The 19,485-nt window shown below is 44.6% G+C and overlaps 1 protein-coding gene across 4 annotated transcripts in view; it reads right to left on the bottom strand.

Moving 5' to 3' along the window:
• TNIP1 (TNFAIP3 interacting protein 1) overlaps window positions 1-19,485 on the bottom strand; it is a 435,211-nt gene that overhangs the window by 168,225 nt on the left and 247,501 nt on the right. For all 4 annotated transcript variants that reach the window (XM_069654025.1, XM_069654021.1, XM_069654022.1 and 1 more), the window contains one exon: window positions 264-464. In XM_069654025.1, coding sequence (XP_069510126.1) covers window positions 264-464 — 201 coding nt within the window. The remainder of the gene's footprint in view (window positions 1-263; window positions 465-19,485) is intronic.

The raw sequence follows: 19,485 nt of genomic DNA, 5'->3' as shown, positions 1-19,485 counted from the left end.
GGCAGGACAAGAAGGACTCTATATACCCAAGAGGCCTGGTGAACCTGCCAGAGCAAACTGGGTGCTGTATCAATGGGTCCGAGTAGCCAAGCAGTGAATTGGATGCTATATCCCGAGGACTACGATTCCTGGGAAATACCAATCCCCATCCCTGCCCTAGTCTAGCAAACCTTCAGGAATCACGTGTGTGGCGGGCGGTGGTTCACTTTGTCATGCTGTACTTCACCTGCATACAGAACACCTTCACAGTCACACACCCTTACCTGCAGAACAGAGGTCTTCTGCTCGTTCTTGTGCACTTTGGCTGCCAGCCGGTTGAACTCCAGGGCCATTCGCCCAAGGTGTGTGAAGAGCTGGTTCCGGTCTGGTTCCTCTGCAAAATCACTGAGTGAGCTCTCCAGGCGCTGCAGCTGAAGGAGCAGAGCGCTGTCAGCATTCTTCGGGTATTGAGGGGGCTCCAGGTCCTGGAAGGCACAGAGACAAACACCAATGATATTATAACCAGCCACCAAACAGCATGGCCTCAGGCTACAGCAAACACATATGAACCGCAAACACCCCACACTGCAAACTATTCTGAGCAGCAGAAGTCACTCTCCCAAGGCCAGCTTTATTCACTTGAACACTCATGGAAGAAGGCGGCTTGATCAGCGTTCTCACAGTGTCTATGTCCTGAAATGCATTCGGACAGCTACCACATATTACAGTGGGTGCTGGGTGGACTGTATTTTTGCACCCCAAAATCAGCAAGTGTTTACCTCACTGAGCTATGCCCCGCCCATATTCCCAGCGGGCTCTTGCCGACTGTTATGATGCCAGTCTCGGCTTTCACATTTGTGACATCCCAGAAGAACAACGTGCCCAAGAGGAAGGTGGGGGACCCCTCTAATGGGGGCAAGGAGACTGAAATGGTAGTTTCTTCAAACGTTTAACCTTGGACATTAGTAAAAACAGAAACAAAGGAAGACGACACTTAAAATACGAGACTCTTTGTTAGGGAGAGATTTTCACAACCCTCAAGTAAACAGCACGTTATCCAAAAGAAAAGACCAGACTCTCCAATGTTAGCTCCAGCGGAGCAGTCAGGCTTACCTTTCGGCGGGAGAAAGGCTAGCAAGGAGGTCCAATTATTCCCAATAGTCACCGCAAAAGAATTCACCACACTGGTACACAACAAGTATACACTTATTACAAGATTACACGTATAATCTATTTCTGAGGAAAAATAAGTACTTGCGTGATACTACATACAGAGCATAGCGCAGACATAAAAACAGTAGATGGCCATTTAAGGCCTAACTCACTAACTTAAAATGGAAGCCCCATACCTAGTGGAAGACAGTATACACACACTTCCAGAAGAGAGTTAAGAGAGTACTCAAAGACAATAACAGAGGACTTATCATTTTCAGGATACAAAGATGCCACATTACACCTCGACTAGAAGGAAACCTGTACCAGGTAGCTAGCACTCGTAATACATGTGCTCACAGTGGTAAAACGGGTACACAATGCCCGATAAAGCCAGGAGTGCTACCAAACTCCAGACTACATTTCAGGTTTACTCTATCTCGATCCACGTGGGCAAATGACACTCCCAGGAGGGACACCAAAGTGACACACATTGGTAGAGAGCATCTATTTATCCTGAGGCAAAAATGGAACCCATAGTTTTAAAAGTCCCTAATTAATCATGGATAGTCCCCAAAAAAATCCAGGACTTGATAGAGAAACTCCAAAGACCCCAGGAGGGCCTGAACAAATTCCACAGTTCATTTAAGTACTCCACAGTGTCACTTGTAGGAGTCCTAATATTGTAAAAGTTCCCCTTAAAACCAATGGAAGCAAGCCTGTGGGCTGACATGTGGTTTTGATGAAAGCGCACGTTCCTGGCTGCAGTTGCTGAGATGAAAGCAACCATTCTGGTGACACCAGAGAAAGCCCCCGCGTCCCCCATGCCGCCCCCACTGCCAAGAGAAAATCCAGGGCCAGCGTCCACACCCAGCAGCCATGGGACAAAACAGCCAGGCATGGCACAGCTCCCAATACAAGTCAATGTGGAAATGTGGTTGCGGTCCACCTGCAAGCACCACCAGGACCCCTTAAAGTATCGGGAACATCCCTTGGAACATACTCTAAGAGAAAATGAAACCAGTCTTGCTAGTTTAAGTGGGGGTACAAGCAAGCCAAGAGGGGGGAGTGGATGGTGGCGGGGTGCTTTCCGTCCGTCCTGAACTATAATGATATGAGTTAATGTAACGAAGCGTTCAATGGTGCCATATTAGGAGAAATGCTGCTAGTATCCTTTGATCAACACTACAACTCGAAACATGCTTTATTTATGCCCTTGCAACCAATCTGATCCATTCGGCAGAGGCGTAGACAGAGTAGGGCCTGAGGGGCAAGGCCCAGCCAAAATCTGTAAATGCCCACTCAGCAGCGCTGTGTGGGCATTTACCGATATTTTTGTCAGTGCAGTGGGCCAAACTACATTAGCTTCAGTCCCCATTTGCTAGACAATCCTGGCTACGCCTCTGCCATTCGGTATGGTGGTCAAAAGCTTGCAGTTACTAGAAGTATTAGAAAGTAAAAAAAAAAAAAAAAAAAAGCAGAGTGTAAAATGTAAACAGTATCATCAGGGCACTCACGCCTCTGGCTTTCCTGGAGCTAGACTTCGTTTCTAAACACCCAGGAGCGCTCAGATAGCCAGTGGTTTTCTAGTTGCTGTTCACTTTTTTGCTCACTAGAGGGCACCGGCTTTCCACGAACAAGCTTGACGCGGCTTTTCACTGGGTCCGAGGTTCCTAAATGTTGACTTTATGACCAGGAACAACAGTAACCTAAAGCCTAACTGTACCTGGAAATGCCCTTACATCCGACAAGACTTGCCCGAGAGGTCTATAAAAAAAAGCCCCTCACACCGGATACCTATGGTAAGAAAGGGCATTTACATTGAGGAAGTGTTGGAAGTGTAAAGAAGGAACTAGTGGTACTCTGGCTCCATCCAAAAAACAGGGAGTGGGATGAAAAATGAAAATGATATTTTATTTATATAGCGCTCGTACACACGTGATGGTGCGAAGAGCTGCGGGGAGGTGGGCAGGGCAGGGCTTAACCTTTGGTTTGCAATCCTTTAAGGCTCTTGTTGCATTGGGGGTTTAATGAGAAAATGCCTAGAGTAATGTTAAAATGGCACTAGATTGGTTCTCTAGAGTAGACAGACATCCACACAATACATTAATAAATACAAAACTTTTATACAACTGTCCATGAAAGCTAAACATACTCTGACACACACATCTCTTTAGAGCACGTTGATTAGGATTATCTTTTATTCATCATGTACACACAAATACAATAAGGCGGCTTAACTATATTGCGATTGGCATTACATTAGAACCACATAGGGCTCTAGACCGTGCCCGTATGTATACGGGATACCTTCCTACATTCTCCGTACAGGACGTCCACCCAGGACCGGTGACTGGTTGATATTAATTTTATTACTGTACATTGATCTCTAAATAAAAATGTGTTCCTAACACTAAACAGAAATTCAAACCCATACATTCAACTCTGTACACTTTGCAGGTGCGTGTAACCTGGATTGAGTAGGAGTAGGACCCTAAAAGCAAAGCCCGGAGCAGAGTAGGGTGCCCCTCGCATGGCGTCATCTGGCAGCCCGAGCCCCTTGCGAAAGGATCCTCTGGTCCGTGGCCCCAGTGTTCCTTTGCTCCCTTGGGGACTCGCTCTCCCTTGGGCCATTGACCCTCTGGCCCTTGGCTGCCCTAGTCAGTCACTCCTGTGGTGCCTGACATCCCTCAAATTCGGATTGGAAAAAATACATGGCACCAATCACCATGTTAGAACAAACCTTAATGACCTCCCCATCCCCCGCCCCTCCCCACGACCACAGCCGACATCACCCGGCCACAGAGACCTACTCCACCACAGCTACACCAACATAACTCCGTAACCACAGCTCCGACAGTCACAACACCTTAGCAACCTGGAGCGCACATGAACCACTGCTCTATACAGCCACAACATAGCTAAACTTACACGCCACAGAGAGCCTTACAGCCGTGGCTATTCAGATCTGCACACCCTGTCTGCGCCCTGGGCACTTCTTCTCACCAATACTATGTTTTGCTGCATCGTTCCTGTTGTCGATACCCTGTGCCCACTCCCTAGTCCACTGTGATTGCTTTATCCCTTCCAGCCGTTACTCCGCTTTCCGTTGCACTCACCATGTCGTTTCCTAGCCCCATTCATCACTCTCCCCGCTCTCACCCTCTGCACCCCCACCCCCTTCTCGCACTGTTCAGCCTTCCCATTCTCAGTCATCTTGGTGGGCCTCTGGAATGCTCCATCCATTTGTAATGAAACCCACTCTATTCTCGATCTATTTTTCCACCTAAATCGTCCATTTTTGTGCCTCGCAGGAACCTGGCTTACTTCCTGTAGCTCCTCCATTTCTGCTCTGATCTCCTGCTGCCAGACTAGGTTCAGTCAAAACCTTGGATCCTGTGCTCAGAGTGATGGCACTGCCATACTCGTTCACTCTTCTCGGCCTGCTTCCCCTACGCCTACCAACATCTCGGTCGTTCCCTCCTTTGATTATCACAATGCCTCCTTCCCTAAGCCATACCCTCAAACATGTCTTACTATTCACTGTCTTCAGGCTCCGCTTCTTCCTTCGATGACCATCTAGATACTCTCCCATTACTACTCTTTCACCTTCACCCTCAACCTTCTACTAGAGGACTTTAATCTTAATCCTGCCTCTACCCACTCATCCTCACCTCTTCTGCCCCTCTCAACTCTTTCTCTCACTCCTTTGCCTACCCACTCTTCTCCCATCTCCAGGTCTTCTTTAGACTTCATATGTTCCTCTAATCCTCTTGAATCTTCTATCTCTTCTCATCCCATTTATTCCTCCCATCTTCTTTCCTTCTCTTTTCTCCGCCCCCCTTCTCCGGGCAACATCTCCTTCTCTACCTCATTTGTCCAACGGGATCTGTGCTCCTTTCCTTTTTTCTCCCTCTACTCAAATCTTTCTTCTCGGTTGTATACGAATTGTTCGTTTTACAACTGTTCGAATTACAATTGACCTTTTCACAATTGACCGAATTGTGAAGGTCAATTGTAACATATATGTGGGGGGAAACCCCCCACAACTCCCCACCTAACGCCAAACCCCCCAAAACCCTTATATATATAAATAAATATATATTACCAAACAGATATTTATATATATATATATATATATATATATATATATATATATATATATATATATATATATATATATACGGTCAATTGTGAAAAGGTCAATTGTGACCCTTTAAATTCGGTCAATTGTTCATTTGAACAATTGTAAATGAACAATTTGGGTAATACCTTCTTCTCAGGCACTTTGATCAAGCCACTGCTTGTCTTCACAAGTCTTACTGCCACCCTCAATTCTGCTCACCCTCTCTGACCCTTTGTCCCTTCTTGAGAACCTCCTCCTCAGCCCTGGCTGTCCCCCTTTCGCTTCTCTATTCACACTTCCCTGCGCTGTGCTGAACAGCACTTAAATACTTTCTACAATTCTTCTCTACTTGCTGCAAAAAAAAGAGCATAAATTGTATGCTCTCTTCCCCCCTTCTCCTGACCCCGCCATCACTTCTAATCTTTATTCCCCTGGCTTTGCTGACTTCTTTCCTTCAAAAGTTTATTTTCTCCATGCTGCCTTTCACCCTACCTCTCACCTTCCACCTGCATTCCCAACCTCCGACTACTCCTCATACCCTTCACTGTGGATCCTGACTCTGACACAGCTTCCATTCTCGCTTGTGCCCACCCTATAGCTCCCCTACTTTCCCCCAACTGACCCACTTTCCTCACTCCCTCCATCTATCCCGGTCCTATTCCTTAATTAATTGGACTTATCAACCTCCCTCTGTCTACTGCAACATTTCCTGCATTATTTAAATATGCTCTTGTCATACTAATTCTCAAAAAACCCTCCCTTGATTCCATCTAATTTCAGATCTCGCTCTTTGCTTCCCTTCCTTTCTACAGTCTTAGAAAGAGCGGTCTACTCCCAAATCTTATAAAACTTCATTCTCTACTGCCGCTGACCCAATCTTGTTTCCAGCCTGGTTACTCCACAGGACCGGTTTTCTTCAGGTCACTAACTCTTATTTCATCTTGGAACAATATATCTGCGTCTATACTCATTTTGCTTGACCTTTCCACTGAATTGACACCCCACAATTCTCTCTGCCCTCACTTCACTAGGATTTTCTAACCCCATTGTTCACTGGTTCCATTCCCATCACTCCGATTGCTCTTAGGCGGTTTTTTAGGCTGGCCAAACCCCTTCCCCCCTCATCGTCTCCTCAAGCTTCAGTGCTTGGCCCATTGATTCTCTATTTACATGGTTCCACTTTTTTCGCTCATTGAGTCCTTTAACCTATGATCTAATGTCTACACATTTTCTTCTCCTTTCCATCCTTCTCTGACCCTCTCCATTATACAATCTCGGACTGCCTTTTCGCTGTGCAATCATGGATGTCCTCTTCTTACATCTTAACCCCTCTTAAAATAAAGTTATTCACCTTCTCCTCCCTTGGACTGTACTTTCCCCCTTTTCTTGTAATATTTATTCCACAGGGTGCACTTGTCACTTTTATCTATACACTGGTTCTATGTCCCTTTGCGGACATGATTTTTTTTCGCAGTAATTTTTACCAACAAAATAACTTTGAAAAAACATAGAATTTCATTTTTTTTTATTTGGACCTCCAGTCCCCTACTTCCCCACCCTCCTACCTCTTTCCCAATGCTATTGCCCCTGTTCCAACCCCCTCCCCACCCCTTTCCACCTCTTACCCACCCCCTATACATTTTGGTGAGTTTTAAAATTCTCATAACATCCATTTTTCCCCAGTCTCGATTACTGCTACGCTCTTGTTATGGGTCTTCTTTCTCATCTCACATTCCTTTGCTCAGTCTATAACTACACTATTCGCTTTCTTTTTTTCTGCTTTCTTTGGTGGTTTTGCTGAGGACCCAAACGGATGAAGGCATCACTGCAGAGGCCCATACTGTGTGACCATTTTATGGGCGAGCAGGCACTGTCAAGGCCCTTATTGTGACTATTACATGTGGTAGTCTGGGAGCACACCATAATGTGGGGAGGCTTGCAGTGCAGCTGGAGGCACAAAAGAAGCACTGCAGCAGCCCATGCTGTGGCTATCCTAGCGAGTGGGACAGGTGTTACCAAGGCCCATATTGTGACTGTTGAACATGGCAGTCTGGGAGCATAAAATAATGATGGTGGGAGGTTTGCACTGGACATTGATACATGAAGGGAGCACTGCAGAGGCACACATGGTGGCCATTTCAACTGAGGGAGCAGGCATTACTAAGACTCACATTGTGAGAATCATATGTGGTAGTCTTGGAGCACAACATGATGTGGGGATGTTTGCAGGGAACCTGGATGCATGAAGGGAGCACTGCAGAGGCCCATGCTGTGGCTATTGTACATGATGAGTGTACTGCTGAGCTACATGCAATGCCTGTTACATTAGAGGGACACATGCACTGTGGAGGCCCATGCTACGTATGTTCTATATAGGCAGCACTTGAACTGCCACTGCGTATACCACTGTATTTTTTGTTGGTGAAACATGGGCTACAAGGCCCATGCTGTGAGGGGAGCAGGCACTACAAATGCCGACACTGTGATGAATATATATGGGGTGTGATTGCACTGCTGAGGCCTATACTGCACCTGTTTCACTTGTGTGGAGCCTACACTTGGGACTCACTTGCTGTTTTACATAAGGGGGGCTTGCACTGCTGAGGCCATTCCTACTATGACGGGTCTTCAATGCAGTTTGTACTGCTAAGGACAATGCTAAGACAATTGTGTGTGAGGGAAGCTTGCACTGCTGAGCCATAATGCTTGCACTGCTGCTTTTTCCTGGTTCCGCGTTGATGGGAGGTTACCATGCACCAGTGCAGCCCGCAACGTCCTTTCCTATTTGAGGGGAGATTTCACTGCTGAGGCTGAGGCGGATGGGGATTTCTTCTGTGCAAGAGTAGCTTGCACTATTACAGACCATGGTCATTTGTTCATGAGGGAAACATTTCCTTCTGGAGCTCATGTTCACATACTTGTTTGAAATAACATGCACTACTGAGGCCCATTCTGTAACCGACCTGTTTGAGGAAATTCCCTATTGAGGCTCATTGTGACATACTCTGTGAGGAACGTTCATGTTGACACATTCTCTGGGTGAGTGGAAAATGCTGTAGTTCTGCTAATGATGCTGTTGCACATGATGTGACCAGTTGTTCCGTTATTAAAACATTTGCATGTTGCTGCCCATAAGGTGCCTCTTCTGGGTGAGAGAAACGTGCCCTGATGCCCCACTAAACCCACTGCAATATACAAACGTTCAAAACTGCTTAAAGTGTGAATTGGACATCCAGGCCCACCACCCATTTAAAAGACAATTGCCACAGCCTCCATCAGCCCAGTCACACATGTTGGGGAGGATTTAGGCTAATATCATTAGTTGCCAAGGAAGAACACCACAGGTGAGGCTGACTGTTTCTATGTGAGAGAATCATGTAGTGTTGCACTGATGCTGGACGAGTTCTACGTGTGTGAGAAGTCTGGATTGCGGAGGCCCACATGGTACCTGGTCTATGAAGGTTGATCTGCTGCACCTGTAACTTTACCTCTTATTTGTGAAGTAAGCTTGCATTGTTGTTGCATGTGTTCTACATGTGCGAGATCCTGGATTGCTGAGGCCCTTGCAGTGCCTATTCTGTACCCCGAACTGGAAGATTGAGCTGCTCCACCTGCAACGTTACCTGTTACTTGGGAAAGAAGCTTGCTCCGCTTCCCATACCACGTCTGTTCTATGTGTAATGGAGCATTTATTTGCTAACCAGTTCGTCCTCTACAAAGAAGGTTGCATTTGTGTTGCTTATTCTGCATCTGTTTTATGTTCCCTTCCCAACTGTCCATAAAACCTAAACCCACTTGGCCAATGCATTTAGAAAATTATACTACAAAATCAGCCATTATGCCCATGGATATGAAACCTCTCAAAAGCTTCTAGAAGAAGCGAGTCTTGCTCGCTCACTGCACTCGCTCATGCGATTTACCCCTCCATCTTTTTACATGTCCAGCAGTTGTCCCTGCCTTTACTATGGCAAATATTATTATCCTTTTGTCCAATACCCACAGCAGGTTTCCTTGCGTGTAGGGCCACACTTGTGACAAAGAAAAATGTTGAGCACTGGCACTTATGTGTTTTTAGAAATTAAGCACTGCCTAGCCCCTGCCCATCATGCTGCTCTCCTCTCATCCTACATTCCTTCTCCACCTCTTCGATCACTGCACCGCCACCTCGTAGCCAGTCCTAAGCCTCTGTGTGCACCCTCTCGTTTTCTCTGCTTGAGCCTCAACTATGGACCTCTGCCCTTGAGGTGCGCGCTTCCTCTTCTCACCACATCTTTCATTCTCACCTAAAAGCTCATCTTCTCTCCTCTACTTTTTCACCCTAATCATTTATTGATCTCAGTTATTGCTTCATTGACTATTTCATTGGTTTTTATGTAAATTGTTTGTGTAGCACTTTGGTGAAAGCGCTTTCTAAAGCCCAATAAAAAACAAAAGACAAATACACACATCAATAGTATAACAACGTAACTGTGCCCCGCTTCTCCTGCTACACAATTAGTCCTCTACGGCCTACCACTTCCAGATTATGGAGCACCCAGAAACCAACCTAGCATAACAAAGCATTGACAAGTCTTCATTTTCCTCTGGGGGAGAGCCCTGGATGTCCCAACCACTTTCAGTGACTGGCAGAAATAGAGTAAGAAATTCCTATTGGCTCTGCCACAATCCAACCACAACAATGGAATCTCATGCATGGACTGGCTGATGAGACTACATAGCTACCAGTCAAATCAAGTGATATAGGGCCTGAGGGAAGGCTAGTGTAACAAAAATGCAGTTCCAGCCGACCGCTTTGGGGGGCCACTCACAGAGATGCATGAGGGTACACCATTTTGTCCTTAATGGCCTGGGGTACGGTTTGGGGCAAGGGACAGAGCAGTGACAGCCTGTTAAATCTCCCACCTGCGAGTGAAGCGAGTCTTTGCGTATGAACAATCTACAAGGACAGATGCAGGGGACAGACCTTGTCTGCTTAGCACTGGTACCTGTTAATGATGCAAAGTATTAAGCCATTGGCTGCATCGTGGGGTGGGGCAAGTTGGTCTGCCCAAACCATTTCCATCTACCACCATTGATGCAGCCATTGGGTTAAAACTCTACTCAGAGTTTATGAATTCTCCCATCTCCCAAATTAGCATCTCTCTGTGAAACTAAACACTCTTTAAGCTGTGCTGCAACCTTGCAGTGATACTTGCAACAGAGCATTGGCATGCCAGACTGTAGAGTTGGGTATTATGGTTTGACAAAAGAGGCTTTTTTCTGGCTTAATCGAGGGCTGAAGACTGCCAGCAGGAGTGGCAGGTTTTAGGGGTGGAGGGCCACATTAAATGGCCGAAGGAAGGCATTATTTATGAGGATGGAAGGAAATGACATTCATTTATTGTCTTGTAGCAGCTGACAAAGTTCATTTTCTTGTATGTGTGATTCTTGAGTTATTTTTAAAATCATTGCTTTCTGGTAGGTTAATCCATTTGAAAGAAAAAATACAAATGCATTGATCTGTTACATACAGGCCCAGGACCGGAGAACACGTGTTCAGGTGCGTCTCCTTCCCAAAACACGCAGTTTACTGGGAAGCAAAAAAAAAAAAAAAAAAGGTTTGTGCATGTGGTGAAAAAGCGAAATGGTTACCCCATTATGTTTATTCCTGCCCTTTAGCAAAGCAGGAGTTGAAAAATTGAAGGCTGAATGCATAGGGGACTGTGCATAAGGGGTTTACTTCCTTTGTTCTGTGGTGTATGTGTCAAGCAGCAGGTATGTGCGATTTACTGTGAGAAAATACATGTTCAAAGGTAGAAAACATGCATTAGCAAAAGCCAATAATTTTCACTTATGTGTAGGTCAAACGTTTTCTTTGTTGCTACTCTAGGCATTGAAATCGCATCCCCATGTACTTTCATGTTTTGTCAAGTGTTACAATCCCATATCCAAGTTAACATCATTTAATAGGTTTTACGTAATAGGTTAACAATGTCATACTACTGTACTGTACATTACAACAGTGCATTTTTGCTGAAAATCCTGGATAAGGCTGCCTATCTACAGATACAAGCCTACCTCGAATCTCACAACACCCTAGGCAAGAGACAGTCCTGCTTCCGTCAACGCCATGGCACAGAGTCAGCGCTACTCGACCTAAAAAACCAACTCCTAAAAAATATGGATAAAGGCAAATGTGCTATCCTCCTACTCCTTGATCTGTTGGCAGCGTTCGACCTAGTCGACCATAAAACCCTAAAGACACACCTCACCAATACAGCTTACTTCTCTACTGAAGCCACAACATGGATCTCATCCTTCCTGGAGGGCAGAGCTATGAGGGTCTACTCAGACCAAGCGTCAGCCACTCCCTCCCCCATCAACTGCGGAGTACCACAAGGTCCCTGCACCTCCCCCACACTATACACCTTATTCACACTCCCTCTATTCAACGACTTAGAACATTCACCTATTTTTTTCCCATTAACTGGTGATTACGAGCATGACCTAAAAACCCTACAAAACACATATGCCATCATCCAGGACTGGATGGCAGCCAACGGCCTCCGTCTTAATGGAGACAAGACTGAGATCTTACTGGTGGGCGCTAAAGAATCCCTCAGCAAGCTAGACAACGAGTACAGCACCTTCCTAATTGAGAACTCGGTAATCCCAGTCTCCTCTGCTGTAAAAACGCTGGGAGTATACCTAGATTCTACCTTGTCCATGGATAGACATGTTACATCTCCACTTCAGCAGCCCTAACAACTAAAATAATCAACGCAGTAAAGCCTCACCTATCCACTATAAACTGCCTCAACATCGCCAGGGCCACCACAGGTGCCAAATTGGATTACTGCAACGTCCTCCTACTAGGCACTTCTGCCAAAAACAATAATATACTTCAAATCACTCAGAACAACGCCTTGAGAGCAGCCCTAAACATTCCTAGGAGGGAACACCTCTCTCCCTAGCGAGACAAAATGCCCACTGGCTCCCAGTCAAAGAGCGCATCCAGTTCAAGACTCTCACCATTACCCACAGATGCATATCCCAATCTGCCCCTAGCTACCTGTCTGAACGTATACAACCAGTTCAGACACTCAGACCCAAAAGGGACCTGTACACTAACCAACTCTCAGTCCCCAACTTCAACAAGAGCGAAAGCTGGAGGCCCGAGTTTCGAAGTCCTAGCGCCAAAAGCCTGGAACCCCCCATCGCCCAAACTGAGAGCTGAATCATCCCTAATGGCATTCAGAAAGGCACTGAAAACCACTTTAAGTGATTCCTACTTAAAATACTACTGCAACGTGAACAATGTCTGTAATATACAACTGTACCCATGCTCACTGTTCCCTTGTAACCCCGGAACTTTAGCTATGTCTGTAATTATGTCTCCATCAACTTCGTGATACTCACCCATGCCAAGTAAACTTTCTTGTAACAGCGCCACAATGCCAGAGGGCAGCTGTGCGCTTTAAAAATGCAAATAAAAAATAAATAAAAAGGTACTCACATTATTGTGAGGCCCCAACACAAATTGCCAGATCTTGCCAATACAACAGCAATTAGCATAATTTAATAGTCCTTTCAATAAGTTGGAATTCTACTTGCATCAAGTTAGTGCTTTTTATAGAGCTTCACGTAGATGGACCACTTCTAAGCTCTGTGTGATCAGTGTTATTAGAACCCACTGACGGTACTATATTCATCACCCGCATCATGATAAATGGCCAAGTCGGCCCAACCAGGATTAAAACCTGTCCCATTTTCTAGATATTGCCATGCTATACTCCGGTACTGTCACTATATACCAGGATTTCACATTACATGCTCACGCACTCGCACCATTTGGCAGGTGGTATCATTTGTCTAGGTACTCCGATTATATGGCAAGATGAACCTCGTAGCCTACCTAATTCTATGGACGTCCTCTCTAGTGCTTTGAAGCAGCTTCAAGGCACCCTTTGTAACATAACCTTATTAAATATAGCTGGTAAGTACGTCCTTTGTCACCACCACCTAACTCTTTCCATTTAATTCACAACCATCTTCCATTCTTCGATTGTTGGGTGTTAAGCGCTCTATATAGTGCTCCAGATCCAATTCACAATGAGAGTATTTTACAAGTGGGTAAAAATGTTTTAACTGGAAAACAAATGTTTTTGAAATAATTACTTTGCACGTAGTTATTCATAAAGATCAAAAAGATACACGTTTACTTCATCCAATTGGGCAGTAATATTAGATTCTTCCTGTGTTATGTACATGACTGGCCCAGAAAACATGTAGCCACGTGGGTAAAAGCAGGGCACAAGGTCCTACGTGTTTGTTTCCTATTTTCTGTTGGGAGTATTTCTACTCCCCGTTTTACTTTTTTGGGTTATTTACCTATTTTTATGGAGTAAAAGTGGCTGATCCACCCCTTATCTGTAGGGCTGGCTGTATAAATAAAAAAAAACAAATACAAATTCTTCCACCAAAGCATTTTGAATAGCGCTGTGATCACCAATTTTGCTATGGATTACGCTGCAGCTTAGACACTTATGCGGCAGCAACATCTAGGAGAGTTCCTTTTTTTTTCGACAATTAACGGATATTGGATAATGAAAATTAATTCTTGTAATATTAATTTTAAACAAAGGTACATATGTATTGAGTCATTTGTATAGCGTCTTTCACCATTGGTATGGTCACAAAGTGCTGTAGGTTGAACGCCCTCAGGGGACCGATGTCGTGGTATGGGAACATTTGTGAAGTGCTAGTATGCGTGTGTGCATAATGGCCAGTACGAAGATATGAAGGGGTGGCCAAGTCCCTGCTAACCAGCCAGATCGAGCCGGCATGTAGACAGGTGCTGAGAGGCCGTCTAGAGAGGGTAGGCAAGAGCGGGATAGTCAGGTGTGCAGCTATCCATCACATTTTTGTCGTAACAGTAGCTGTATTTTTATGGCAGAAGTGCTGTGCGAGGTGATTGGTGTATGATAGCAGATGCATGCAGGTCAGCTGGCGTGCCTTTGGCTAATTTCCATAAGCATGGAGTGTGAAAGGTTCGATACATTGGCTACATTCTAACGATTACCTAGATAAATGCAAAGGCTACAATTAATACCCACTTATATTCAATACAATGCCTACCTCTATTCAAAAACCAGGCCACATCCTGCCTTCACTTGAATAACAGCGCGATGGCTACATTCTACAATAACCTAGATTAAATCCATAATATGATACAAGAGTAATACCATGGGTACCCTCGGAGAATCATCTTAGTGCAATATGTGGCTACCCTTGTAAATTCTCTGAGTGCAATATATTGGCGAACCTTCCCAATTCTTCTAAGAGCACTAGAGGGGATCACCTTCACAACTCTTCCAAGTGCAAACATTTGCCAACCTAACAAGGACATCAAGCGCAATACAGTGGCTAGACTGCACAATACCCCAAGTGTTATACCTGGGCTAACCTTCAAGTCAACAAATCATCATTTAATTTGCAATGATTTTGGAGAGAATGCAGTGTGAGATCGCAGAGGGAGTGCAGTGCGGAATAGCAGTATAGGAGCAATGTGGGGTGGGGGTATATTCTGGTTTCACCCCTGGCAAAATATCTAGAAACTACCCTGGAAACATGTAATGACAAACTATAATTATAGCTTTATTTTCTACATCCGGAAAAACAAAAGTATATGTCCCACAATGCAAAATAATGCACATCTAAAATATTTAACACCACTGCACTTTCAACACTTTAAGATACACCCTAAAATAAGTTGTGCAATACATTCAGTTAGGCATACACAAACTTGGTCACAATCTTCCTGCATGCTGCTATGCATGACATTAAGAACATTTGACTATCGACAGAAAGCAAACCTTTGTTTGTTTTGCATGTCAAGCACATGGACATCATGGATGTAAACAAATCCTTCAAAGTGTGGTGTATTCCGTTCCTTTTCTTTTTTATAATTATTTTTATAGATTTTATGGTAATAACAAAAAGGTAAAACTTGTAACAAAGAATCAAACAATTATAAATAAAACAATCAGTCGTATTAATGCATACACAGTTCATCCTGGTAAATTAAGCAAGTAAAAGCAAATTAAATCTAGTACATAAACATGATCAGCTTGCTTGCTGGTAGATCTTGTCAAATTTATAAGGGCACCCGCAGGATCTATACACCCGCTCCTCCAGTTTTCAAAATTGTGTTCCCATTCAGAGATTTTAGGTGTTTTAAAAAAAAATGTATTGCGATTTGGTTTACAAAAAACCTTACACAAAGTAGAACAGAATTCATCATCCAAAAAAGATAAAATCAAATAAGATTACATACACAATCAATCCAAATAACTTACAACATGACTTAAAAACTGGCATAATGCAATAATTAAAGACACATGTTCCCCTCACATAAATCTAGCCAACAACAGTTCAATGTATCAAAACATTCAGGATACCTAAAGAATCTAGCTCTACTCTGCTGGAAAATTGCAGTCCAAAACCCAATTGTGCAATGTCTCCAGGGAACCAGGTAGATTGCAAAAACTGCAATTCAGAGAAATCTCTAGTTACCTGGGACCCTCAATATTTAGTCCGTACTCTAGTAGGCAAGTGATTTAGTCTACATCACATATATAGTGATCTATGTTTACTATAAGGAAACCGGATAAAACACAGATAAAGATAGTCAATTTTCCTCATAAATTTTGCGTACTCACTGAGGGAGGAATACGATTTGATGACGCCGATTGTCTGCAACCAGTCATGCCTACAAAGTTAAAATTTTGCCCCTTCAGGACGATTGAGAAGTTCCTCCTCTGTGGAACTAATGGATAGATTTAGATCCTGCATCCTTAGAACATATGTATTGACTGAGGATTTGCCCCTTGTCACCTTACCTAGGTCGCAGTCAAGCAAGTTTTTCTCTAGCCTAAGAAATTTGGAGTAATTTAATAATTGTCTCCACCACCAATAAGCTTGTAGAGACACAAAGGCCAGCTCGTGACTAATTTACTGCATTGGGAATAGACGAGGCAAGACCAAAAGCTTCCTTCCGCAGAAGCCCCTGCAGGACATTCAGAGAATTACCTAGCTCCAGGAGGGATAGATCAAGACCATAAAGTAGAAAGATAACGTAGGACTGGAAGAATGGAAAACCACACACACTCGGGACAGTATGCGTTTCATGTGAGATGAGGATGCAGTTTAATCTTCAGAGACTCCTTACACATAGCTAAAGAGGCTGCGTTTGGAAGATTATACACCAAGTACCTAATAGAAGGAATATGGTCTATCCTCTCATTTCCCAAGGCCCACGTCATTACCTTTGGTTTAGGGCTACTCGAAAAGACAACTATCTTTGATTTGAAGCCATTGGACTGGAGATTGTTATTTGCATATTGGAAAAATAGGTCTAGTTTACACTGCAGGACAATGGGCGTACAATCCAAGAAAATCAAGTCCTCGCGAAAGCGAGCCAGTGCAGCTTCAACTAGCCTATACTAGCAGGGTAGATGTTATCCCATCAACCAAAACTCATCAATAGCAGTCAAATACAAATTGAAAAGTGTGGGGGGCTAAAATACAGCCCTACTCTAGACTAACCTGGGAGGGGACAGATCTAGAAAGAGCACCCTTCCAGGTTAGGCAGATATTTAATCGATGTATCCCCATGTAGAAAAGCAATGAGCTATATCTGTGTGGGATGAACTCTACAGCTTAGACAAGAGTTTTTCACGTATCACACAGTCAAAAGCAGAGGACATGTGCTTTTTCACTGCACGTCTGTACTGCACAATTTCAGTGCATTTGTGCCTTTTTCATCATGCGCTCAAATTGCATTTCTTTTGTTGTCCCTTGTTACTACTAGGCCACCTGTGAGATTAGGCCAGAACTGTGCAGTGCAGTCACCCTTCTCCTTTCAACTTCCCTGAGCCACCCTAATGGCACTCACCATCTCTCCCATCTTCTCCAATTGCTACTCTATCTCCTACCCTACCCTCGTTCACCAAGTCTGGAAGAAAAAAAAAACATCCTGCATGCACACACTTATGTCAGCGCAACCTCAGCGAGGTCTTCATGGATATCCTTTTCTCTGTCACCTCATCTATGGACTCCTAATCTCTACTCTCTCCCCTTTCACTGGCACCAAGTGGGAAGTCCTCTTGGCTGGCCTCTCATCCTCGTGTTGCATCGTTAAAGGTCTACCACACTGGCACTATCCTGGTTCAGGGTCCTCAACCCAACCTTCTCTTTGGCCGCACCCTGCCTTCCCTCATCAACTTCCTTACTTCTGCTGCCTCTCCCCTCACCACTCTTACTGTCCCTCCCCCTCTGACCAGAGTACCACGCCCCTGTACTCCTCTTCAGAAAACCTTCAAAGGCAGAGACATCCTCCACCTGGCGACTAATGCCCGCTCAGCCAACAAAAACTCTGCTGACATCCGCCTCCTTCTTGAAGACACTGACCTAGACATTCTCGCTCTCACCGAGACTTGGTTCACAGCCAGCTCAGTCACTGCTTTTGACTCCCTCTGCCCTAATGGCTTTAAGATCATTTTCAAGCCTCTGATTCACTGTGCTGGTGGTGAGGTCACCTTGATCTATCCTGAGTGGGTTCCTTCTTCCATCGTACCCACCAGACTCTATTCTTCCTTTGAGAGCCTGGTTTGCAGGTTGGTTATCTCTGCCTCCTCCACTCTGACCATTGTTACCATTTACCAGCCTCCAGGTGCTACCACCCTGTTCCTCTGAATGGGCTGATTTCTGCTCCTCCTCACTTTCAACCACCTCCAACCTCCTCCTCTTGGATGTCTTCAGCATCCGATTGGACTCCCCTGCGTCAGCATCCACTCTTTTCATTAACCTCTGTGCCTCTCTTTCCCTCTCCATTGTCCTCTTCCGGTCCTACCAACTCGGCTGGACACACCCTGGACGCCATCATCCACTCGGACCTCTCTCATGCTCTGCCTCCGGTCACTACTCTTGGTCAAACCATTCTCTCCTCCCCTCCCACCTGGGTCCCTTCGCCCCTTCCTACTGTACCCTCAAAAGCCCTGCAAACCTCATTCTCGAGCATCCGCCCGATGAACAAGTGTTAGCTGCTGCCTTTGCTTCTACCTTCATCCCATCTGCCCCACTACCACAGACTCTACCACTGACTCTGTTCTCAGTAACCTTTACTCAGCCATCACCAATAGTCTTGACACCAGTTATGAAAAACCTGACTCTAAGTTTAACACCTGGTTTGACTCCGAACTTGCAGCACTGAAACGAAAGTGGCAAACCTCAGGTTTGACAACACTCCAGTCTTTCAGACTTCCTGCTGACTCACTCGCACCTTCCTTCATCCCTGACTGCCTAGCTGCGATCCAGGCCTGGTGCACTTCAAATGATCTCTGCCTCAATGCCGGCAAAACTGAGATCCTTCCGATTGGCACCCGTGCGCCTTCTTCTGAAGCCAGAAACCTTGTTTTTTAAAGAAAAATCTTTTATTGGTTTCATAGTCAAACAACAAAAGTTAGTAAAACAAAAACCTTTAACATTAAACCACCATGTAGTCATCCTCAAACCAAACACTATCCAACATAATGCATAATCATGTAAAAGAATCCCCCTGCCATTCATAGCCCGAATCCCTCCCACATTGCCCAATTAAAATTCTTCCTTCACGTAGATTCAAGTACCTTCCCAAGATTATCCAATCATTCCAGTCACCGACCTCTCTGAAACTAGCCTAGTACTTACTCACTCCCTCTATGGGCAACACAAATTCCAACATTTTCATAACAGCAATTACCATTCGGGTTTGATCACCATTTTGTACCCATTTCCACCACTCCTCTGGACTAAGAATTTGTCCCATAGATTTAAATTAATCTAAAAAAAAAAACTTCTGGTCTGCAATACGGCTTCACATTCGACCACTAAATGCATCGGAGTCTCAATCGCGTCTCTTTCGACACTGTGCATTTTCCACCCCTGGTGCTTTCCTCAACCATTGAACCTCCTTTGTACCTAGAATGTTCAAACGGCATCTTAATAACACATCTCTATAGCTTGGGGACGGAAATGTTTTCGAATATTTAGGTAACATATTCAAACCATTTCCTTCCACAGTTGGAGATTTCCTCAATTTCAAACAAGAAAATTGCTCGATGGTAGTGATCCAATCACACAGCATTAGCTTCTTTTTCACCCTTAAGGTATCCTGAATCAACATTCCCAACTCTATATCCTTTTCTTTC

The sequence above is a fragment of the Ambystoma mexicanum genome, chromosome 3q, assembly GCF_040938575.1.
Source record: "Ambystoma mexicanum isolate Mex_15411 chromosome 3q, UKY_AmexF1_1, whole genome shotgun sequence".
Lineage (NCBI taxonomy): Eukaryota > Metazoa > Chordata > Amphibia > Caudata > Ambystomatidae > Ambystoma > Ambystoma mexicanum.
Note: the sequence above shows the minus strand (reverse complement) of the source record. Positions and strands in the feature narration are given on the sequence as shown.